Source organism: Corvus cornix, chromosome 20, assembly GCF_000738735.6.
Source record: "Corvus cornix cornix isolate S_Up_H32 chromosome 20, ASM73873v5, whole genome shotgun sequence".
Taxonomy (NCBI): Eukaryota; Metazoa; Chordata; class Aves; order Passeriformes; family Corvidae; genus Corvus; species Corvus cornix.
In genome coordinates this window covers 8164809-8190359 of record NC_046349.1, presented here as the reverse complement: position 1 = coordinate 8190359, position 25551 = coordinate 8164809, and the positions used below count along the sequence as shown (strand labels likewise).

General features: G+C 44.9%; 1 protein-coding gene across 1 annotated transcript; it reads right to left on the bottom strand.

Moving 5' to 3' along the window:
* Positions 1–822: 822 nt before the first annotated feature.
* Positions 823–25551, bottom strand: PRPF6 (pre-mRNA processing factor 6). Its single transcript, XM_039563508.1, has 21 exons — positions 25363–25551; positions 24193–24361; positions 23236–23354; positions 22680–22758; positions 21865–22041; positions 20899–21054; positions 20135–20229; positions 19284–19440; positions 18912–19074; positions 15949–16067; positions 15067–15285; positions 13591–13713; positions 12622–12743; positions 11362–11500; positions 10125–10244; positions 8708–8884; positions 7780–7913; positions 7216–7307; positions 5175–5289; positions 2847–2973; positions 823–2078 (listed from the first exon to the last, which is right to left on the bottom strand). The coding sequence occupies exons 1-21, from the start codon at positions 25431–25433 to the stop codon at positions 1926–1928; spliced, it is 2826 nt and encodes a 941-aa protein (XP_039419442.1). The 5' UTR covers positions 25434–25551; the 3' UTR covers positions 823–1925.

Here is a 25551-nt window from a genome sequence, read left to right as displayed (position 1 = left end):
TGCACCTGTGTTATCTGGCTCAAGGGAAATGCTCCCAACACAGGTCAGGAATCTCTCCAGCAGGAAAAGCCACACCACTGCAATTCCCACTTCCCTTTCCCATCCCAATTCTGCAGCCACCAACACCACAGCACCACTGGACAGAGGGATTTATGCACCAGAGGCACCCAGCTCTCCCCAGCACATCACTACACCAGGAATCGGAATGCCACATTCCCTGCCCAGAAAAGGAGGATATAGTCCCCATGTGAGCACAAGAGGCTGAAGGACAGCACACATTGAAAACTTCTAAATTTGTTTTTATCCTGCAGTTTCTGCCTCAGTCTTGAATCCTTGTCCAGCCAGGTTTCCTTGCCATGTCTACCCTCTCCTTCGAGTAACATCTCCATTACCTTTCCCAAACTCTTCTACTCTCTCTAAGCCCACTCACCTGAAGGATGCCAGCAATGGCACAAAATCCCTGAGCAAGAGCCTCTCAACTCCCAACACTTCTCACTCACCTTTGGGAAACTACAATTCCACGGGACATCCATGATCTACACCCTTTCATCAGCTATTCTAGAGAAAGCACAACAGTTTCCATTACAAATCCAAAGAGAAAAAGGCTTTTGCTTCCAGACCAACCGTTTCTGCTCCAGTGTTAAAAGATCTGTTTTGGGCTTCTCATCCGTTTTGGCAAGAGGCTGTAGCCCAGCTTGGTGCAGCCACCACTGGCAGGCAGCTTCCCAGAGTGGTGGGAGCCTGATAACTCCAAAGGTTTCTGCTATCAGACCCACTCTTCCCACTGAGAGTCAAAGGGCAAGACCACGCTCGAAGACAACAGAAGGAAACAAAAAAAAAGAAGCTGTATTTTATACATGTTCTCCAACAAGTAATAAGGGAGCTTCTCCTTCGACTAAATACATAGGATAATGCACATCCACAGACCTGGATACAGCTGCTATAGCCTCAGGTGTAAGACAGTACAGCTTCTCATTCTAGGATCACAAGAAGTCAGGGAGTTGGGGTAAAAATAGTACAGATCACAAGTGTAGAAAATTAAAGACAGTGTACAAAGGGTCTCAAACACAAAGCTTTCCCTCTCTTGAATTTGCTTTTTTTCTATCTGCACTTGGAGGGAGCCACCCCAAACCTCCCAGCCACACACAGTCTCCCAATGACTCTAAATAAAGGTTCCTCCTTCAAAAGGGCTTTCAGGGATTGCTGAGTTATGCCTTGTTACTTTAAACCACCACTGTGCTTAATGAACTCAGACACCTAAAAGAATAAGCTTTACTATATACATTTAAAAATTGAGGAAAAGTTCTCTAAAAATACGCTTTTGAATTTGACAAAATGCTCCAGCTGCTCAGGCTGGAGGAACACCTCCAAGCTGTGCAGCAGCTTGTTAGCAGACACCAAACTAAACCACCTAAAGAAGAGGAGCCAGCCCAGACCTTTCCCTGTGCTGCTGGGCTGCTCCCAAAACTCCATCCATCTCCTTCAAGGACACTCAGTGTATTCCAACAGCAACAACCCAGAGCTGCTGACAAGGAACCAGTATCAGGTGGGCCAAACACCAAAGGGGGACAGGGAATACATGCCAGGGCCAAGAACAGAGGGACTGCCACATGTCAGAATCCATACAAGCGCTAATTAAAGCTTGTGTTCGCAGGGGGGAATCAGGAATCAACGTGGAAATGCCACCAAAGCCTCACAAGATTGCTCCTGTCTCCTGTGTGACATCAGCTACAACGTTCCCATGTGCTGCAGAAGCTGATGGCCATGCTGGGGAAAGAAGGAAGCAGCTTTTCCTTTTGGGAGAAAGCGCTTTCCTATCATCATCCATGTCCTGTCCTTCAAAATCTGTACTGCTGAAAGGGCAAATGTACCACAAGCAGGTTAAGTCCTACAGAGACCTCTGAGGCAGCTGAGGCCAGCACACTCTAGAAGGTATTTTTCAGCTTGGCTGCCACAAGCACGAGAATCTCCCCAATCTTCTTCTGCCAATTCTCTATGTCCTTGGAGACATCACACCAGAGCTCTCCGTGGCGAGGTTCGGCATTCTCACAGCGCTTCCTCACCTCTTCTTGTTGTTCCTACAGGGAAGAGAAATGACAGTTTGTCCTGGTTTGTTCCAGAACACAGCAAAAATTGAACCCTCCCTGCTTCAAACACTCTTCCAAAGACCATGGTGGGGTTTGGGATCTGTTACTTTCAAAGGAAGTCCAAGTCAAAATTCAGAAGCAGCAAGTCTCCTGCCTGGCTGAACAAACCGGCCAAGTTGCAGCTGAGCAAGTCTTGGCTACAGCACAGAAACTGCAGCAGAAACTTCCTTGCACTACCACCTGCAGGAGCTGTGTCAAGTGAAAGGTCTCTCTGAAGTCAGAAGATAAACACCCCCATCATTTCAGTAGAATCAGCAGTACAAACTGCTGTAAGAGATTAGAGCTGGCTGTTCCTCTGGCTGTGTTCACGTGCAACCTGTACTCCACACTTGGGAAGGAACAGCCCTAGTTACACAAACCCAGCACCACCATTCCAGCACAATCCCCTCTCAGAGCAAACTTGAGTTTTACAGGAGGAAGATTGATTTCAGAGATTTTTGCATGAACCAGCATGACTGTGGACAGCAAAGCAGCCTGAAACACAGCTCAGCTAATGACAGCACCTTTTAAAAGCCACCGCACAGGCCTGTTCTTGCTCATTCATGACCAGGCGTGACAGCCAGCCTCCCCTGTGACAACGCAGGCAGGAGCAGCAGCAGCACGCTCAGCCCAGCACTGCAGCAATCCCAGGACTGGGCAACCCCTGGGCAGCCAGCCAGGGATTGCTGCTGCCTTCCCTGTTCCCATGCACACACTCACCTCTGTGCCATGCTGGAGCTCAAATTTGTAAAAGAAGGCCCAGGCATCCCCCAGGTCAGAGTCTATCTTCACCGTCCGGTGGAACCACTCTCTGGCCTTGGTTATTTTACGCTCGCTCCAGAACAGCCTGTTGGGAAAAGCAGAAGGGAGCTGATAAACAGCCTCACTTTACAGGAAGATGTCAACCCACAAGAAGTCCAACTTAAAGGCTCTACAGGTGTTCCAGTTCTTTGCTCTCCCAGGAAGGAAACGGCAGCTTTTTAGGCAACTACCGACCATCCTGCTCCTGGGAAGGGAAGGGAAGGGAAGGGAAGGGAAGGGAAGGGAAGGGAAGGGAAGGAAGGGAAGGGAAGGGAAGGGAAGGGAAGGGAAGGGAAGGGAAGGGAAGGGAAGGGAAGGGAAGGAAGGGAAGGGAAGGGAAGGGAAGGGAAGGGAAGGGAAGGGAAGGAAGGGAAGGGAAGGGAAGGGAAGGAAGGGAAGGGAAGGGAAGGGAAGGGAAGGGAAGGGAGAGGACTGAAGAGAACATCCAGCACTTCTTCTTCACTGCCCCACAGTGAGGCAGGGCAACTCAGAGGATAACTTAGCCCCAGGCACAGACAGACTCTGCTGAGAGGAGAAGCATTACTGAGCTCTGCTAACTCAATTGCTTTAATTTTGCTGTTCCAGATTTGGTGAGGAAGAGACAGGATTACGTGCCTACATCTATTCCCACTCCTTCAATTTCTTTACACTTCAAGTCAATTTTAGCATCTAACAATTAAATAACTTCTAAAAGCTGGCAATTGCCTGCTGTATGGTCACATGCTCACACCTACAAAGCCTGCTGGAGTGGAGTGGAGCAGACCTGCCTTGTCAGCCCCATTTTCCAAGAAAAAACAAGCATGGAAGCTTCTGCACTCAAACCCATCCTAGCACAGCCCCACTGTTGCCATTTCATCCAGGCACTGGTCAATGCTGAAATTTCTCCCCAGTAATGAACCAGCTGGGTCAAGAGTCTCTTGGTTTCACTGCTTTGCGTTAAAGAGTTCATTTGAGCTATAAGGTCTTTATCAAATCAGCCACCCCTCATAAAGAGCTTAGCCTGTCATAAAATTATACAGCTTCTGTGATTGTTTTTAAGCCCTATAATACTCTTGATTGTTCTGTGTTAAATAAACTGTGATTTACAAGAGCGCAACAATGATAGCAGAGGCTTAACACCTGCAAGTAGTGGCCATTTTCAGCAACATGTTAAACAAAAGTTTTTCACAGATGTGTGACACTCTGTACCTACAGAGGCGAGTCGTGATGGGAGGTGGAAGCTGTTTATGTTGGGATTAGCTGTTAAATAGCCTGAGGTTGCACCAGAAGGGGCCTGGGAGCAGTTGCCATAAAGGAAAAGTTAACATTTTTCTCACTTGCTGCTAAAGCTGAACAAGTCAGCTGTCAGGATCTGGCAGAACCCAGTGTTGCAGTCACTGGAGTGTATCCTACAGTTTTCTTTGGCTTCTAAAATAGAGTTGTGAAAGAATTGGGCAACCTCGAGCAAAATGCCTCCTGTATTAACCTCTTCTGCTATTCCCAAAGGGAGGAAAGTAAGTTTGTTTCCATCAAGGCTGCTGTAAAGGCTGTTCACACATCAGAGCAGGATGTGGCATGAGTCAGTTCTAACAGTGGGTTTTCAGCACTGGAATCCTCACAACTCAGTCTGGACAAGAAAACAATTCCTAGGAGATTATCTTCCCATTTCAGAGAAGCAAACTACAGAATGTCTGGTGGTTTGCATTCTGGGAAGGGGCACAACTGAAGAACACTGACATCGGAAAAAATCAGGAGCAGAGTATCTAGCTCAGAATTTAAAAAGACACCTGACAGAATCTAGGATAGAGAGAAAAGATGCAAACTACACAGACAGCCACATAAAACTTGAAAAATAATCAGCAAAAAAGGTCCCTATTTTCACAGATACTTAAAACATATCCTGAACCACTTAATAAAGCCTAGTTCACCTGACAGCACAGTGAAATCCTCGTCAAGGGACAGGAAGAAAGCAGCTTGCAGGGTGCCAATACCAAGTACTGGCAATGAGCTTTGTGTGAGTGTATTGTTATCTGTGCCAGTCCCAGACCCACCAGAACAACTCGAGGGCAGGCTGACATTCCCCACTTGGAATCAAGGGAGAGATTTGCACAGTTACTAGGAGACAGCTGGAGAGCTGTTCCTTGCTTTGGGACTTATTACAGCTGCTGCAGCCAGAGTCGCATGGCTGTGCTGGAGTGCAGTGTTCCATCCTGGATACAGCCACACACAGACACGGATATTTTTACTGCATCAAGCACAGGAACTCACTTGGCCACAGCCAGCAGGACATGTGGGTCATGTTCACACTTCTTGAGAGCATCCACACTCTTGGTCTTTCGTTGCGGTCGCGCTTCAAGGAAAATTGCTTCTGACCACAGGATTCCTTAATCAAAATAAGTAAGAAGATTGTTTAGTGTTATTTTGAGGTTAACCCTTCCCACCCTGCCATCAGGCCAGTGCTCTGCAACACAAGCAGCTGTACAGCCCCTGCCCTGGTGGTGATCCACCCCTAACCTCATCCCAGATCACTCTTTCCACACAGATACTTCATTCAGAACTCTGAAATTTGAGCTAGTGTGTGCACCATGCTGGAGCTTCAGCTCTGGGGGTCTCTGTACCACAACTCCCGCAGCTAACCCAGAGCTCAGGCTTTTCAGATGAGACACTGCAAACACTGGGACAGGGAGGGCAAATCAGCATTTCCAAAGGGAAAGGTATGTGTCTGTTGGAACAGGCAACTGCAGTGGCAGAAGAAGGCCCAAAAAGTGCAAAGTACAGTCTGGGAGCAGTTTCAAGGGTGCTGGAGAGCACCACAGTCTTATTGATGCTGGCTCCACACACACTGATGAAGGACAGAGTAGATCCAGGAAAGCTGGGTTTAATCCCTAGCTCTTCTCACTGCCAAAAGCAAGGAAGGAAATATGCTCAGGGGAGCATGAAATCTGCAGTTTCTCATGTCAGCCAGGCACACCTGATCACTTCAAAGCAAAGCCTGACAGCTGGTGTCTGCCAGGACTCCATCAAAGCGCTCTCGCTTCCCATAAACGGCACCACAGGAACACACACAAGCTTTGATAACTGCAGTGACAGACAGGAGACAGACTCTCTTCTTCTTGCTCTTTATATATAGGATCACAAACACCATAATATTTCTATTTTATTCTTTGTGCAGCCTGCCACCCATCAGGAATCAATTCAGCAATCGATGGACCCAAACCTCTGGTTTACAGGACTGCAGGTGGCCAAGTCCTGCAGGCTTTGATTATGGTTTGTTGAGGTCTAAGATAAAGTTGGAAGCAATTTTTTAAACAAAAACTGAGCTCCTGCTGCCCATTTCCATAGCAACAGGCAGATCTGTAGAACAGCCTGTGGTGGCAAACACTCATTAGGTCATTCACAAAAACAGAGCAGGATTTTGGGTGGTGCTGCTTTGGTGACCCACTCACATGGAGAGTACCTTGCAATGAGTCTATCATGTCATAAAAGTCACTTAATTCCCAATTAATTCACTGGGACTTTAGTAGCCACCAATTAAAACACCTTTCAAAACCTACCCTGAAGGCAAGTCAAGCCTTGACCTGCAGCAAGTTACTACAATTTGTAGCTATGTGACATCTTCTCCCCAGAAGATGTCAACATGTTTAATTATTTAAAGTCTTCCTGCAATTCTGCCCCAAAACAGGGATGTGTTAGGCACTTTATCCTCCCATCCCAAGAGGCAAATGTTTCCACTGCTGGTTAGAACTAACTGACATCATTTGACTTCTTTTCTTACATGAGCTAAAATAATTAAAAACCAGGACTGAACATTTATGGTACACTATCCCCCAATCATGACTGCGATGGAAATTTGCTGCCAGCACAAGTTGTTAAACTCAGAAACCAGTGCAGGCAAACCAGCAACTCGGAATCTCCTAAGGCCAGCTGTACTCCAGAGGGACAGGGAAAGCACCATTCTTTTTCCACTGAACTTCCTAACTACAAACATTGAAGTGTCTTTAATTTTAAACCTTGGCAGACTTCTACCAGCTTCAGAGAAAAACCCACCCATATCCAAGAAGTTTTCGCAGGAAGCCTGGGGACAAACTGTGGACCAGGGATCCAATAATATACTGGACACTGCGGAAAAATGGAACAACACCAACCCATGACCCCTCAGGTGTGAGAGAGCACAAAGTAACTCGGATTGTTCTCAAAGACCCTCAGTATTTGAGACCTGGCCAGAAAGGACATCTTGGGAAAAAATGTGCTTCTATCAACTGGGCAAAACAATTAACTGTGTTTAAGGCAGAAATGAGATCCAGCTCACCTGAATTGGGGCACTCTTGCAGTGCCTTGGCCATCAGTGTGTTTGCAATGTTCTTCAGCCCAGCTCGGTATTCCAATCTCACAGACTCCAACCTGGTAGGGAAGAGACACTGATGAAATTTATGACAATATTCACTAGGCAGAAACAGTGAGTCACATGAAGGTCACTGGAAACTGCAAACATCTGCCCATATTCTGGATATGTGTAGGTGACTGACATCTTCCCATTCCTCTCCATCTAAAAATAAATGCGACTTTTATTCTATAATGGCCCAGATAAAAAACAATCTGAAAAAGGAACTGTAACAGAAAGGAAAGAGCCCTGTGCATGCTCTGTGCACTACAACCACCAGTAAAGAAATAACTAGTTCCCAGATCCTTAGAGAAGCTAGCCAGGATCACCAAAGCATTTCTGCTATTCAGGGAAGCTGTTAGTCCAGAAGAAACTCCAGGATGGGTGTGGTCCTAAGTTCCAGGCTCAAATGGTTGAGATAATGTGAAATAGCAGGCCTGAAGAATGGGTTGAATTTGTAGCCCAAAATCAGTTCAACTCCACACAACTCACCAGAGATCTGGATTCTTTGGATTCTTCAGGCGAGACTTTTCCAAGATGGCTCTTGCTCTAGTCAGCTGCCCGACTTTCTCCTCCAGCCTGGACAGCAAAAGCCACAGGGGTATGGAATGGGGGCACTTCTTCAACTGTTTAAAAAAAAAAAGTATACTAATAGGTAAAGATGAAAAAAAATCTTGTAACTCCTATTGAAAAGAACTTCCCTGCCTATATCCTCCTGAAGAGTTTACAAGAAGAGAGACCAAGATATGCCACTCAAATTTCTCCAGCTAGTCTTACAGTCAGCACAGAAGTGAAGTTTTTCCTGTATCCAAAATAGTCAGGTACATCAGGTATGACTGAGCTATCCCAGCAGTTAAGAGACAGAACACACCTCCCTTAACACAGCTGCAATTCGTGCTCCTTCTGCAGATGGAGGGCTCTCACACATCCCCAAACCACAGCAGAGTGTGCAGGGAGTCATTAGGATATCAACACTGGCAGAAACCTGTGTCCAAATTACTTTGATGGCTGTCTTTGAGCATTCATACCCAAGGACACCAATTACCATTTAAAAGAGAGAGGAGTGCTCCGCAGGCCACCTCCTTTCACAGTGTGCATCTAAGAGCTGCTGAGGAAGATTTTCTTTTAAGAGTTCTGGTTTTAGTCTTTCCAGGTCTTAGAGAATTACTGTGCAAAGCCTTTCTTCCTGCCTGTGAGGAGTCAGGCATACAGAGAACTCTTTCAAGCAAGAAAGTCAATCTTGCATATGGGTAATGCGTAAGAGAAATTCTTGCTTATTTCAAGGGCCTATTTTTTTTTCTTTTACTGTTTTAACCAATGACAGAAAGGAATCGTGTCTTTGGCTCTTCATTTTCATTCAAAGACAGACATCTCTCCATGCCAGCAGCACAAAGCAAACCTGCAGTAACATCCATCTTACCCCTTGATTATAAGCCTCCCGTGCTTTCTCTACCAGCTCTTTTTGTTCCTCAATTTGTCCTTTCATCATCCACAGTTTGGGGAAGTCCTCATAGTGCTTCAGGGCTTCCTCACAGAGCTCCTGGGCTGCAGCAATGTTCCCAAGCACCCATTCCAACTTCACAGACTTCATGAAGACCTGGGAACAAACCAGAGCTGTTTACCATCAGCAGCCATTGAAAAACCATTAATCTGCCAAAGCAGCGGATTCCCACTTTCATGCATTCATTAGAATGTTATTGATTAGCTACAGTTTGAAGTAAAATAAAAACTAAAATATCAGAGTTAAATAATAGTGGGCACAGATAACAATGGAAAGGTAAACGCAAATACTAAAGGAGTTAGAAGAGTGTGATCCACCTGTATCTCACCTATTTACATAATTATTAACATAGAACTGGCATTTGCAGAATCATAGAACAGTTTGAGTTGGAAAAATAATATTTGTATAAAGAGCACAGCTTTAATAGCACAACCAATTAACAAACCTAGGCCTCCTTCATCAGCACAATCTGATCTCCTCATATCCAAGCTACCATGACCACCTTTCCTTACTTATGGCTTCAGGCTCTAACTGCTGTCCTGCTCATTACAAACTGGTACACGTACTTTTCTGCTCCCCAAATCCTTCCTTCTGGCTACGCAGGGAAGTCACAGCTATGAGAAATACACCAAAGGCTCTCTCACTGCTCTTTGATCCCCATCCTCCCTGTTCCCAAACTCCCCCCTCTGTGACCTCGCAAGAGAGGCATCAAGTCTGAGAGCAGAGGTTCAGCCCCAGCTACAGAAGCTCCCTGGCTCAGAGAGGAAGAGGACAGTTAAAAAGATGTAGGATGTAACAACGACTGAGGGGGAGGAACAGAGGACAGAGATCAAACTAACTTTTCGTTTACTTGGACAAGTTAAAATGCTTTTGTATGAAGAGCCGAAAATCGACAGAGTTTATCATACCGGAGGTAACTGGAGATAAACACAGGATCGTAACTTTAAACACCAAACCACCCCAGAGCTGTCTTTAGTACAAGCATAAGTGAGTCTTCTGTGAAAGTATTTTCTCTTTTTTCCAAGATGTGCTTTTATGCAACACAAACATTATACAAACAGCTGTAAACTGGGAATTTCCTGACTTTTGCTATTTGTGTAAAAAACAAATTGAAACCCTTCACTTGATCCTAGCCTTTTTTTTCCCACCATGCCACAACTTTGTGTCGCAATTCGCTGGAGCAGCGCTCGGCAAAGCGGCCACATGCCCCGGAAGCCAATGGCAGGGAGCCATATGGTCAATCCCTAAGGCCACAGAACTGAAGGAACTCCTCCATCCGTCCCAAATCCCCCGTGGCCAAGAGGCCTGAGACTCTCCACCCTCCACACATCCTTACCCTTGCTGTGGGGGCACTGCTGCGAGCCTTTGCCAGCAGCCTCCTCGCTCTTTCATACTCATTGTTCTCCGACTCGAGCTTCACGGCAGCCAGCCAGATCTCCTCGCTGTTGGGGTTGGCCTGCAAGAACACAAAGTGACAGACAAATGCATACAGTGAATCAACAGCAGATTTAATCCTCCGTTTGATCCAGATTAAAATTGAAATCAGAGCTTTGTCAATCCACAGTAGGATTTTTTTCAGTGCAAGCTCCTCCCAGTCTTCTTTGACCTTTGAAGTTTATAGAAATCCTCCAAAACAGATGGGCAACACAAAGATATATGCCAGTTTAGAAGCTGGATGCTTCTCAACTGTTGAAAAGCAGTAATGCTTGATCTTCTGAACTTCCAGTTTAAATACTGAAAACATCACAGGGTCTGCCACAATGAGACCCTCATTTTATTACCCTCAGGCAAAAAAACTGCAGCTTGAATTCCCCACTGAGGTCTGTGAAAACTCTTCCAATAAAAGTCATTTCAGTGGCAACCATGTCAAGAACTTTGCAGCCTAGTAACAAAGAGCACCGAGAACAGAATAAGGAAGTATCTTTTACCTTCCATTTCAGGACCTTTTTTTCCACTTAGCTTTTAAGCCTGATTCCCAGTGCTAGAAATGCTTTGCCTATCTTTGCTACAGCATCCAGCAGGCGATTCCCTTCATTAGTGGGTTTGATCCAAAATATAAGTAATTCAGTGACCTCATTAGGGCAGACCACAACCCCTTCCCTGAGGTGACCCAAGACAACAGGATTCTGATCCATGACTGGGGTTGGTGGAAGCCATGCTAGTAAAATTGATGGTTTGCAAACTCATAGAATCGCAGAGTGGTTTGGGTTGGAAGGGGCCTTTAAAGATCATCTCATCCCGAGGGTAGGGATGCTGTGCACCAGACCAGGCTGCTCAGAGCCCCATCCAACCTGGCATTCAACACTTCCAGGGATGCAGCAGCCACAACCTCTCTGGACAACTTGTTCCAGCTCAGAACCTGGTGTAGAACTACTAAAAGAGCAGTACCACAGCCTTGCTTCCAGTTTGCTGCTATTTCACAGGAGAACATTTTGCCACACAAAGCAATCAAAGAACAGAGGAAGTCTCCATCACCTTGAAAGGCAGCAGGAATCAGGCGTTGACAGAAAAAGCCTGCTCTGTATTCTTTACCTGTCACAATTAACACCCTCTGACAAGTGTAACACACCCACCTGGAAAGCCAGGGCCAAGATGCTTCTGGCTGCTGGCACATCTCCTGCCAACCACTTGGATTTGGCTCCCATGAGCCACAGCACTTCTGCTTTGGGACAGTGAGCAACAGCCCTCTGCAAAAGAGCCTCCAAGGATTCTCTGAAGACAAGAAAGAGCAAGTTACAATCCCTCAAGGTACTGCCAAAGGCAAGCTCTCTCACACCATTTTCACTATCACTCAGTGTTATAAATATTGTTGCAAAGTCCAATGTTGTAAACCTTGGTAAGTTGTTTCATAACAAGGAAAGGGTGGGGTCTTTTTCCACAAGGGTTCTGAAATCAGCACTCCACAAACGGCTCATTGTTCAGACACCTTTGTTTGATAGCCTCTGTGGAAAGAGCCCTCACACAAACAGCTCCTTTCTCTTGGAAAGAGTAATTCTGCTTAACAAACCTTAGCAGAAACTCCGACAGGAAGGTTTCCAGAATTATTAGATGAGGCTCGCTTGATTTTATGCAATTTTTTTTTTCCTCTGGAAAATATACTTTTCAGGTGGAACATGGGGCTTAAAAGCCAGCCACCACTGGGAAACATGGGAAAACATCAAAAGCAAAGGTATATTTGTTCCCATATAAAAAAAGGCTTGAATGAGGAAGAACTCAGCATCTGCAGTCACTTCCACAACATAGTCTTGTTGGCTTTAATAAGGATGATTCCACATGTATAAGTGGCTTACTGCAGAGATTGTTTGCTTTAATCTAAGATGTGGGCAGAAAGTTTCTGACATGTGAAGTTTACTCTTTATGAATAAACTTCAAAAAGAGCCTGAGCTATAACAGTATAACACCAATCTTAATTCAGGATGTGATACACATTCAGAGTGTTTAATCAGAAAATACCAGAGATGCTTGGACACATTCAGCTATGTAGTTGTTTATCTATGAAGACTAAATAAAACACATTTTAGGTGATTTGTATCCCCATATTTTTCCAGAGATGCCTTCTCAAAGACACTTGTTCCTACCTTGTCTCTTCACAGCTATTTTTACCAATAAATCCCTATTGCCAAAAACCATTTTATGACTGCATAAAACTTAAGGATGTTCTGGGCACAACAATAACAAAGAAGGTCAGACTTGCAAAAAAACGTCAGTGAGTTTCACCCAGCTGCACTAACTCTGCACTTGCACCACACCAGGGACCATCCTGTAGTTTTCCTTCCTTCCCAGCCTGTCACTGGGATGAAGCCCTCCACGGAGGGATCATGCAGCACACGTACCTGGTTCCATGGTTCTTTTCAAAATAGGCTGCTCGTAGCCACACACTCTTCTTGCTCGGGAAGACTTGCAAGGCATAGGCATAAATGGCTCGGGCACACTCCAGGGCATTATGAGCAACACACTGAGGGAAAACAGATCAGGACTAAGTGAGCTTAGGGGAGCACTGGAATCGAGAGCAAGAAGGAATTACACATGCACAATTCAACCCAGAACTCAGTAACTCGGTGTAATCCATGAATTGAGGCATTAATAGAGAACAGAATACTTACAATCAGCTTTTTAAAAGGAAGCAGGGAATGAATTTCCAAATATCCCTCTACAGAGCACAAGTATCCCTGGCCTTTCAGTGGGACTGACACTCACAGGCCAGCTTGAAACATTAGTAAGGCATTGGAAAGGCTCTCATGTTAGCACTTCATTTTGTTATTTCACAGGCAAAACCCTAAGCACCACAGCATGTGCCCCCCACTGCTCTGAGCCCAATTCAAGGCCGGTGAAGTTGGACATTTCTCATGCTGAAATATGATTTAGTTCTTAGCACATGTTCAAACTATTCCCCTAAAGCAAAAAAAGCCTGGTAAAACTTTTACCCACTGCCTTGTCCAGTCTTACATTAACTCTTGAGCTACAATGGTTATGCCTTGAAACTCAACTCCCAGCTCCTTTACCCATAACTCAATCTCTGTTGATGTCTCACACTCACAAAAAAAAAATCCACACCAAACTAGCAGACAAGCTATACCACTGTCAACTTTTTGTTTAGTAAAAATTCAAATCTGAATAAAGCTCTATAATTGAATAACCTCCTGAGGCAGAGACTGGCCAAAGGCAGGCAGGTGGTGTGGGAATCACATCCACTTTCACTGACAAAGCCATTTCCCAGGCACCAGTTCAATTTCCTCTAATTAAAAAACACTAACTCACAATAAAACAAAACCAACAAAAAGCAGCATCACAGCTGGACATACACTGTCTGCATCTTCCATCCAGGTGTGTTTCCGATCTTCTTCCTCGATCCCAATCCCAATCACAGCTCTCATGATTGCCTGGCATGTGGCCACACTTCCAGCTTTATCACATTCCTCGGCATCCTAGAAACAAGAGGAAAGCCCTGCTCATTTTGAGAGCTTAGCACAAGAAGTTAAATTCTGCATTGGCAACTCCTCATGCACAAACACAGAGACATTGTGGTCACCACCACAGCACAAACATCTCATTGCTCAAACACACACTGACACTGAGTAGGAGCCTGCACCCACGAGGAAGGTGCTAGAGCTGTACACAAAATCATTCACAAGTTGGTTAAGAAATAGAGCACAGCAATTCCATCCACTGAAAAGCAATAATTGCGACAATGTGTGACCTTTCCAGACCTAGAAATCTTTTCCTACAGCTCCACAACCCTGGGCTGACCCAAGCAGGCACCTGGCCAATAAAAAATGCAAAAACTTCACAAGGAAGAACTGCAACATCAGAACTACTGACCTTCTTTCAGCTTTGAGATGATTAAGTCTCAATAAGGGCTAAGCAATAACTAAATTTAAGAGTATCCTGTCAGCCAGTGTTAAGTAAAAGGTGCAAACACTCTCACCAGAGCATGTATGGAAAAATGGTTTCCTGACACACAAAGCTTTCAGAAAGCCAAGCATGTCTTGCTTAAACTTGTTGCAAAGCCCTCTGATCAGATAACAGAAATGGAGCAGTTCTACTACTGAGAAGGAACTCGAGAACACAACAATGCAGAGGCTGTGCTCGTGGGTTTTTTTAAAGAGAAGTTGAAATTAACCGTTAATTGTTTTACTGCTGTAAAGAAAGTCAGTATTCTTTTAGATGTTAACAAGGATATCCATTTAATATTATATACTTCATTCACTATCAGTGTTCTTAAGCAGTATAACAGAAGATTTTTGCTGCCTTGACCCACTGTAAATGATTTTAGTAGGAAACTGCTTTAAAGACTTAGGATCAAACAAAGCACAGAACCTATTCAGGAGGAAAGAGGTTCAGTACAGGACTAACAGTATCATTTCCTACATGCTGCAAATGCAGTATTTGTATTGATTTCTCATAACACCATTTGACAAAGACTTATGGGGCAAATAAAACATCTTTCAAGCCAAAAGAAAAATATGCAAAAAATACGTAAATCCTTCACTGAAGGCTTTAAGCCTCTGTCCTACTTAGGCAGCAGCTGCTTGAAGCGACTTACCTTCCAAGACAGAAGCAAACCAGACACTTCTCAGCAAAACACACGTGACATTACCCCAGGGTATCACTTATGGCCTTGACCCTACTCAGCTTTTTAATCTCATCTCTTGTCTCTTCACAGGGACCTCCACTGATAAGCCAGGTGCAAAATTACACTGCCCCATAACACCCACCATCAGCAGCCTCCAGAACACAACGTGAAGAGCTCACCTGGGCTTCCAAGACTGAGCACTTACCTGTATCCACTGCTCCCTGTTGATTTCCACACCATTAGCCCTAAGAGATGTGATGGCTCTGTCAATGATTTTCTCCACCATCTGGGTGTTTCCATTGGCTTCCTCCAGTTTGGCAGCAGTAATCCAGATGTGACGATCCGTCGGGATATTCTCCCGGGCTTTGTTAAGGACTTTACGAGCGTTCTCATATGTCTCCAGCCTTGCCAGCGCCAGCCACAGCTGCAGAGCAACAAAGATGTATGTGAGATGAGAACAAGGAGCTGACAAGGCTGCTGTATGGCAGTGTCAGCCCACAGAGATAAGCAGCTTCACGCTGCTTGCTACTGGTTGGCAACTGTCCTCAAGCACTGCAAGAAGGCTGTGGAATACCAATGGAGGAGAGGAGAAACAGGCTGCTACTGCCCTTGAAGCTCAGTCCTGATCATCTCTGGGTATCATCCCCATCTGCTGGGCTGTTACACTCCTATTTTCTGTTCACATCACCTCTCAGGCAGCTGAATTGAACACTCTGGTTTGGTGTTTCAGAAATGAGTAACTTTTAGATTCACCAGATTAAATGTTCACTTGTTTTCCCAACTGTCAAGGCACCACACATGGACACAAACATGGTTCAGTGCCTACAGCAGGCACAGCTGTGCACTGCCATGACTAACCTAACAATTACACAGCAAAATGAGGCATGTAATGACCACCAGACAATTAACTCCAAAGAAAAAAAGCACATTCCGCTACTCATCACATCCTTCCCACTGTGGCATGAAGCACGTGGGAGAAAACCTTGTGTGGAGAAACACTGCTCACCCTGCCTCTTGCCTGCAAAGCTCTACTGCCAGCCTGAAGTGGGGTGTAAGTTTTTTTATTTCACTTTTTTTTTTAACTCACTTCAACACTGGTTGGACAGCACTCCACAGCCCGGCTCAGCATGATCCTGGCATCCTCAGGTTCCTCCAGCTCCACGGCTGCTTTCCACAAACGCACTGAGTTTGGAACATGCTCAAGGGCTAGAGAGGCAAAACAATTCTGTCAATCATGATAAAGTAGTTTACCAAGGAGATCTGTATTTTTTAAACACTATATAATAAAGGATTTGTGCTATTACAATGAAATGTCCTGAAAGAGGGAAGGGAGGGGATTTACTTATATTGGGCTCTCGCTTCAACAATGAGAATTTAAAATCAGAAAATAAAACACTTAATCATTTTAATTGGAAACAGGTTTTGGAGAGCCAAGGGCTTTTTTGCTGTACAAGCTGTAATTGCATCCTCCTCAGTAAAACACCTGGCTGAACGAAGCCTCCAGTCTCAGCAAATGAGCAGATGAAGATCTTCAAAACTGGGCAGCTTAATCCTGCTGGGTTTGCCTTTACAGAAAAGGAGCATCTTCAACACTAATAATACAACCTTGTTCCTTACATGTTGAAACTGTCCCTTGACAATGTAGTTTTCCTGTAAGCCTCTCCTGACAGTTCAATGAAGCCCAGCTTAACTTCCCAAAAAGCTGTTGTCCTGCTATGCAAAAATGAAACGGGGATACATAAAAACTTAAAGGTCTCACTGACACTCAGTCATGAGCACCAAGTGTGCTTCCAGCAATCCAATATGGACTCCATCTAATTAGGATTCTTCAAGGCTTCCTTAATCTTGTCCAAGAGCTAGCTACTGCTGGTAGAACTGCATTCTCTGCAGCCTGTCCTACATGTGCTGTCTGAAACATGAAATGCTAAACAACAGCTTTCCTCAGCCCATCTCTTTAAGAGAGATTGAGAAACCAAAGGGTTTTTAGCCTTTTGTCACTCCAATTTGCACCCCAGCCTGCTGGAATCAGCTGCATTGCAGCATTACTTCCACTGCTTCCATAGTGACTGTACACAAATGTGCCATAGTAACAGAGGACTGAGCACATCCCTCTTCAATAAAGCGAGCACAGTCACAGGCACACAAAAACGAGTGGGAAAAGGCATCTAAACCTACTTTGGAACTAGCTGGGCAAGGCTATTCCTTGAGGCACTGCTGCAGAGGCAGAGGCACAGTGATGAACCTCAGCTCAGAGCACATCCCACCCCTACACAGACAGAGATTTACAACAGGCATTAACCATTTGTCTCCACTTCTGTAGCTGCAGGAGATTTCCCTGAAGAATTTAAGTGAATAATGTCAGCCTCCAAGAGCTGAAAGCATCACTCTGCAGGACAGAACATGTTTTCATAAATACAGAATTCGATTTTTAGACCCCAAGCTGTATTTCAGCCACTCAGCTTGCTGGGTCTCCAGTCAGACTGAGGCTTTAAAAACTCCAGAGGTTCTGCTGGATGGTAGGAATGCACACAGCCAGCAGAGAGGAGAAACACATTATGAAAGGTCACACTTCAGTGACATTACCTGGCACTCAGGCTTTTTTTATTTTGGGAGAAATAATGGGTTATGCTGCCACTTAAGGCTCCAAGCTCCATATTAGTGATGCTCCCTAGGCAGCAGAGGAGCACAACAGTGAAGCTGTTAACAGGCCAGAAATTGGGAAAAGAATGATAAATCCAGTTCCATTCCACTAACAGTTTTGTATCAAGAGATTAAGTAGGTGGCTCCAAAAACTGAATGTTTTTCTCTTCATAAATACAGTGTTTGAAGCAAAGCTCAGTACTTAGAGGGTAAGTCACTGCTCTCACACAAGACCCTCCCCTACCCAAGCTGGACTCACAGATCTATTTCTGCTCCTTTAAAAGTGTTTTTCTGTTCAACATCTGTGACTGTTCCTGAGAAGGACACATGGTGTCACAGGAGCAGCACTTCACACCGTGTTGCACTGTGGAGCCAATGGAAATATAAAAAGCTACTGAATAGTTAATATCTGAACTCTTTACAACTTCAACCCCAGCAACTTTGAAGTGCCTTTCATCCACATGTAGTAAGAGGTCATTTCAACAGAGATCTGCATTTTACATGCAAGAGGTAAGAGGTGGGAGGCAATTAATTCCTTTGAAGCTAAACCATTCAATACTGCAGACTGCTTCACAATGATTCAGTAAATGTATTAAATCCAGACCCTTTTCCCTGTCTAGATTAAAGTCAGGAGATGTAACTAATACAATTCAGTAGTCATGAAGGAACTAATCTCTACTGATACAGACCCAGCTACTTAAAGTAATCAAAGAATTCATATTTTGAAGTTCTGAGGAAGACCTGGGTCCAGGACAATGCCAACTAACTGCTGTTGAAGAGATCATTGTTTGGAAAAGACAGTAATTCCACGAAAGAGGAAAACCTCTAAGTGCAATGCAATCCAAGAAGATGTAAGGTTTCAGGTAAGCACCACAGAGAAAGGCTGTTTGTCAAGGACAGAACTTGCTCCACTAAAGCAAATCCTGCAGCTCAACAGGCTCCATGATATGAGAACCCCGGGACCTCTAAAGCTCCTCCAGCAGCAGCCACTGTGGTCTCTAACAGGCTACAAGCAAGTAGAAACAATCAATTCCAGTATCTTTTCCAAAAAGTATCACAAGGTGACATCTAGAGCACCTTTTTATCCTTAGAACACCATTTTTTAACTGCTTTCATCTACTTATCTAATTGTGATCAAGCTGGAATTGGCTTAGGTAAGTGAAGTATCATTTTGGAATTGTTCAGTACCAGCAGCTTTCTGCTGAAGGATGTTTTACGAACACTTCAACACCTTTGCTCTTTGGCTCAACAGCAGCAAGTTCCACCATTAACACACATGCTAACAACTGTAATTTCAACAAGGAAGCAAAAAAAGCACCTGAACTTATGGCCACATCTTGAACAACTTGAAGTGCAATATAAAGAGTGCAATGCTCAGCCTTCATTCCCTGAGCCCACGAGAGCTCTCACCTTTCCTAAGGACACGTTTCTTGGCACGGATGTCTGTCTCCAGCTCTGCTGCTCTGATATAGATCCGCACAGACTGTGGAAGGTGCCGGACAGCCTGGGCCACAACAGCCTTGGCTGTATCTCCAGGCTGAAGCCGAGCAGCTTCCAACCAAACATCTTCACTCTGTCAGGAAAAACAACCCATCTTCCTTGACATCGAAACAAGAATGTAAAAGCAGAGCTTCCGGCTAAGCAGGTGTTTTGTAATACTGCAGATAGTGAAGCTGTATCAGACAGAGCCTCAATCAAGCTTAACAGAGATTCTGCTGCTCATTAACCACAACTTTTTCCTACTATCCCACAAGGATCACAGGGAAGCAAAGCAATTCTGACCTTAGGGCACATCTCTGTTCCTTTCATGATGAGGTTTCGAGCCACCTGGAGCTTGCCAGTGACCTCCTCCAGTCGGGCTGATGCTATCCAGGCTGGTGGATGATGAGGATTGGTCTCTCGGACAGATTTCAGGAGCAAACGGGCTTTTTTGATATCACTAAAGGAGGAAAAAAACGGAAGGAAAATTTCCAGCACATTGGGAAACAATTCTCCTGAACCAGGACATGCTCAGATCCACAGTGTGACCTCAAATTTTTCCATATTGGAGACACAAATTACACTCTACCAAAACAAGCTTACAAATACACACTAACACAGCGAGATCACAGTAAAACCAGTTAAGTATTTAAGAAAGATTTTTGGGAATTACAGCTGGGCACTTGCAGCCAGAAGCTGATAAGCCCAAGCATTGATGTAAGCCAAGAATTAGCATCAGTATTTGCACGTACTGCTCTGACTCAAACAGCAATTCTTTATGAAACAGATGTCAAACTCCAGGCTAAAGAGGTTCTCAGAGGTCGTCAATCAAGACTAAATTAGCAGCACACAGGTACAATTAACCAGGTTATTTCCTGGCTGGCAAGCAGCCACACACTGCCATCACTCTGGCATGGAAATAGGGATGGAATGGAAACAATCCCCACAATTGATGCATCCAGGTCAGATGCCAGTACCTCAGCTGAAACACTATACCAGATCTCATGTTAAAAGAATTCATCCTCAAAAACTCACCTGGCATTTCTTACAAACTAAATGCCAGCTGAAAGCACCCACTCAGACAGATTTCCATTTACATGTAGGATCAGTGCCACTGCTAAGAGGATAAATCTGTTAATCCTTCTTAAACTTACTTGATATCTCCTCCATGTGTGGGAATCATGGAATTTAAGTCTGTCAAATATCCTTTCGGGTCCACTACGGTCTGGCCGCTCACGGAGTCCGACACCTGAGAAAGTCAAGTCAGAGCTACTGAAATGACCACCCACAGCCCCTGAATGCCTGAAAAGACACTGTGCTGTACAAAAATCCTAGATATTCATCTGTTCCCAAAAGCAACGAAGGAGAAAAACACAAAGCCTTGCTTATTAGCTTTTTTTCCTCTTCTAATATACACAACTTTAATGTTAAAATCCAGACAAGAAGCAGCTTGGTGACAAGCAGACACCAAAAGCTCCTGCAGCCCTGCCAGCTAAAGGCATTCTTTTTAGAATAAACCAGATTTAGATCAGAAAAATCAATGAAAAAGAGCAGAAGTCAAAAGCTAGTACTTTTCAGCAGTTTGTCCTGCATCCCTACATAAGACAGAAGAGATGCTTCCCTTGGTAACACCACCTGTGCTGTTTCCCTCAAGTCCACCTGTGATATATCCAGGCGGTCTCTTCTCCCATAAGGACCAAGAATTCCAGGGACAAACTGGTTTTCTCAGGAAATTCTATTCATGTTGACAGCATGAGATTCGGGGAGAGGGACTACAAAATTATTTCACAGCTCAGCTGTTCTTGGATCTTCTAATACCAAAGAGAATTCAACACTTTTCTAAAACCAGGACTTAAATAGCAGCACATCATCAAACCCAGGTACACCTGTGACAGATCCTGCCTTCTCACATCCTTACCTGGCTTAGCCTCATATCCATCAAGGTGTTCCTGGCTTGGCCAATCTTCCTCATATCCAATTCACCTGTTCCAGGTGTCATCAAGCCTGGTGTCATTCCTCCTGGGTATGGAGTATTCAAACCCCCTGGATACGGAGTATTCAGTCCACCAAATTGCTAAAAAAAAAAGAATGAGAAAGTCATTCCTAAAACCTCTCCTGAGATTTCAAAAATAATTCAGGCTATTGGCTGATCTGCACTTCCCCAGAAGCTGCAGGACACAGATGCAAAACCCCCACAGGTACTTATGATATGGCTTCCCTGAATCCAAAACATTTCTCATACAGGATTTGCAAATCTATAGGTAATTACTAAAGTTTGGTCAAGTCAGCGAAATAAGCAACAAGAAAGTGAAAAATTCAAGCACAGGCATTTAAACCTGACACATTTAAACAAGAATATCTACAAAGTCTCATGGACACATGGAGCCAGTCTAGGACCAGTCAGCTGCTCCTATAATTCTATGACCACAGTAGACTCTGGCCACAGAGCAACAAGCTAAATTACTTCATTTTCAGTTGACTGAAAGGCAAGTAATTTTTAACACAAATACCCCAAAGCTGAGCAAACCATTAGGTGAAAGCAAACTTTATTTCCTGTTCCCTCTTTGCAAGATGTTGTCATAACAGAAATGGTTATGCTCACCGAAACTATCACCACCCTGCATTCAGCAAATAGGAAAATAAACACTTCCTTCCATCTTTAACACAAGAACCAGGCTTTCTCTGCCTATCCCCATGCTTTCTCTAGCAATGGCTGTGCACTGAAAGGCTCCAGCAAGCACAGGAGTTTAACACCCAGAATTCCGTTGGCAGACTCACAAACCACACCAAGTTTTTGGTCAAGCATCTTTTCCCCAAATCCCAGTTTCACACTCATCTCTAATCCAGTTTGACCACAGCTCGCCCAGGTTTGCTGTGTACTCACTGTCTGGCGTGGGTCCACAGAAGTGTGATTCTCCCCTGACTGCAAATGCTTTGCAAAGAAGCTGTCGGGGACGGGAGTCAGCTTCTCATAACGAGGATTCCTCTGCCGCTTGTTCCTGGCATCCCCAACCTCGGGAATACTCAGCCACTCCTCCTCAGTAACCTCTGCTAATTTCCGCTGTTCAAACAGGAGTCATCATCAGTATTTGCTGCAGAAATAGCTTTTTAAGTGCTCTTAACTCCTTAATAGATTTATTTTCTTGAAATAATTCAAAATCAATTTAACACTTAAGGGTCAGACTCTTTTCCTAATCCAATGTACAAAAGAATTAGATGCATTTAATTAGAATTTGGTTTTAGTCCAGACTGAGATTCCAAATCAATTTTGTTATTTGATTCAGTGCTACAAACATTCAGATTAATCCTAGTGCCTGGAGCACTGAGTGGTTTATTACTAATCATTAGACAACAGCTTAAACAATACATTTTACTTAAAAGAAGATTTAGAGTCAGGAGATTCTGCTCAGCTACTCCTGCAATGCCAACAAGTTAGCAGTTTCCCTCAAAGGCAGAAGTGTAGAACTTTCCATAAAGCACAAAACAAAAATGATCAATATCAAAATTTGCAGACATTTCACTACCTTATGTATCCACAAGAACAGTGTGTATTCTTCCAACAGAAAGTAATTCTAATCTGGAGAATATCAAAGTACTTGTTTGCCAACACACAAAATCTGAGCAAAGAAACACAAAAGAACACACAGCCACCTCTTGTATCTCATAGAAAGTCCCATTTCAGACATTTTTTTTCCTTACTTTCAAGTCTGAGAACTGCTGCTGAATTTTGGGTCGTTCCATACGGTATTTTTCTATTTCCTCTTTTTCTCGTTGTTCCCTTAGGAAAAGGAATACTGAGGTTATGCTCAAAGTAACACTTGGTAAGTCTTTGACTGAAGTGTTGACATGACAGAAAAAAGTGTTTGATAAGAGTTAGGGCATAAATAAAGGCATTTTCTCCAAGCTTAAATTATCAACATTATGACAAGAGATCCTTTATCAAACAAGACAGTATTATACTGTAAAAACAGACATCTCCAAGTGAGCTTCAGTCTTTAACCTCCTCTTAGTGAGTAGCGCATTTAACAAGTAACACATATTGTTTACAGGCATGAGATGACTTTTCTAACAATTTCCAGTGCACAGTGCAGTCTGTGGTGTGTCAATACCAGTTGCTCAGCACCTCCCCACACCATCTTAATGAACTACAGTGAAGTAATTTAACCACATCCACTATCAAAGCAAGTGGTGTAAAATACCTGTCATCCTCAATTAACCAGAAAACACCCCCTGCCAGCGCTGTAGCTTATCCTACCTCCTTTCTTTCCTGCGTTCATCCATCCTCTTATCCAAAGCTGCATAAATAGCATCTGCTTCCTCATCATCTTTTTCATAGGGGCCACTGGAGAACAGGCTCCCAGCATAACCATTGAACTGGGAATTTGGAGAGAGAGAAAAAAAAAAAGAGGGGAAAAAAGGCAGTTTTTCAAAGCTCCTGTTGTGCTCCTCCTACAGCCAACAATTACCTGAAAATGCACTGACAGGCTGTTTCTGACAACATTGCATCAGACTAACACATCCCTAAATGAAAGCATCTTCCTTCTACCACCCCATGGTGGTGTTTATTCTCCCACACCATTTGAAGCAAAACTGCTTCAAAATTGCTCCTTTCAAAATTGCTTCTCTCTCTAAACCACTTCTATTCAGCAATAAACAAGATCCCAGGGTAGAAAAGCCATTCTCTTCCATTAACCACTTTTTACGCCAGTGAAAGCAAACAGAAAGAATATCACAACATACAACTAACCAAAGTGGGACTTAAACACAAGAGACTACACAGGCCACTTAAGGACAATATATGGCACAGAATCACAGAGTCATTTAGGCTGGAAAAGACCTCCAAGATCATCAAGTCCCATCCTGTCAAAGCACACAAGCTTTCATTTGTGGAGAATAAAAAAAAAAATACAACCCCTGAAATACTTAAATTAATTTTTATTTATGGATATTTTCCCAAGACTCTCAGGGCTCTGTATCAGCAATTAAACCACAGTCCACAGAGCAAGGCCACAACAAAAATCTGCAAGCACCATGCCACTGTGCATACTGAGGTCTCAATCAATAAATAAAAAAGGAAATGCTGCCTGCAAACTACAGGAAATTCTGGGTTTGAAGCCTCAGCTAAAACCGGGTTCATAGCAAGAGTGGGGAGCTCAGGGACTCTTGTTCCACCTGGGAAAAAACATCTCAAGGATGATGAAAACCACCTCACCTCATCGTAGTTAGTGTCATTCAAGTCCTCATCATCATCATCTGCTGTCTGGTTCTTCTTCATCTGGTCCCCCACAGTTCTCTTCCCCGGCGGGGCATGCCGGTCATCCACGGGGTCGTTGGCATCGCGGGCAGGGCCAATATCAGAGCGGGTGGTGAAACCTGTGGCTCTGGAGGGATAAACCAGGGGCTGTTTAGCTCACTGCAATCCCAGCCTGTCACAGTTACTGCTCAGAACAGGCAGCATAAATATAATTCTTTTGGGAGAATGGCATCAGCCACTGCCCATGACCAGCATTCGTAAAGCCAGGGGGAAAAATGTCCTTAGAATCATGGAATAGTTTGGGTTGGAAGGGACCTCAAAGCTCCCTCCATTCCAAACCCCCACCATGGGCAGGGGCACCTTCCACTAGCCCAGGCTGCTCCAAGCCCCATCCAACCCGGCCCCAGACACTTCCCGGGAATGGGCAGCCACAGCTTCTCTGGAAAACCTTTTATAGGGAGAACTTTTTCCACAAATACACTGCAACCACCCAGCTCATTGCTCTGCCACCCATTCTGTGCATGGCCTCCCTTCTGTCTTTGGGTCTCTCAGCTGACCCTGCAGGCTGTGGGACACCACGGGCTGGGGTCTGGGCAAAGGCATGGGGCAACTGGAGCTCTTCTGAACCCCCACACTCGCCTGGCACCAGCTCTTGGGGCACAGCCGGCAGGATCTCCCCAAGGAAGGACACAAGAAAATCAGCGGGACGAACGCAACTCACACCAAGGAAAGGACACCCCAAAAAAGGTTTCAGCCGCCACCAAACCCCCTCACTGTTCCCTCAACAAAAGTCCCCAGTTTGATCATTTTCCAGACGGTCCCACGCACACAGTCACAGCATCAGGAGGGACACAATCCTTTGCCGGTCTGAAGCACCCGGGAACCCATCCCAGGCTCGCTTTTAAACACAAACCCGCCCAGCGAAAGAGCGAACTCGAACCATTACGAAGGGACAACACTGAAAAGCCGCGCGGGGCCACCCCGAGAGGACGGGGACCGGTGGTGTGGGGAGGTGTGAGCCCAGCCGGGCACCGAACGGGCCCGGGAACGTCCCGGGGCCCGGCGGGGCAACGGGGCTGTGAAGGAACCGGGGTGGGGGGGCCAGGCCGGGCCTGGGCGGCGTCTCACCCGCGGCCCAGCCCCGGCACGTAGCCCAGGGGCGCGGGCATGCCCAAGAACGGCTTCTTTTTCTTGTTCATTATGGCGGTGGCGGCGAGGCGACACCGAAGCGGAAGCGGAGCAGGGACCGGAGCAGAGCCACGAGAGGCGGCCGGGAGAGCAGCAGCGGCGGCGGCGGCGGAAGCGGCGCCGGGAGCA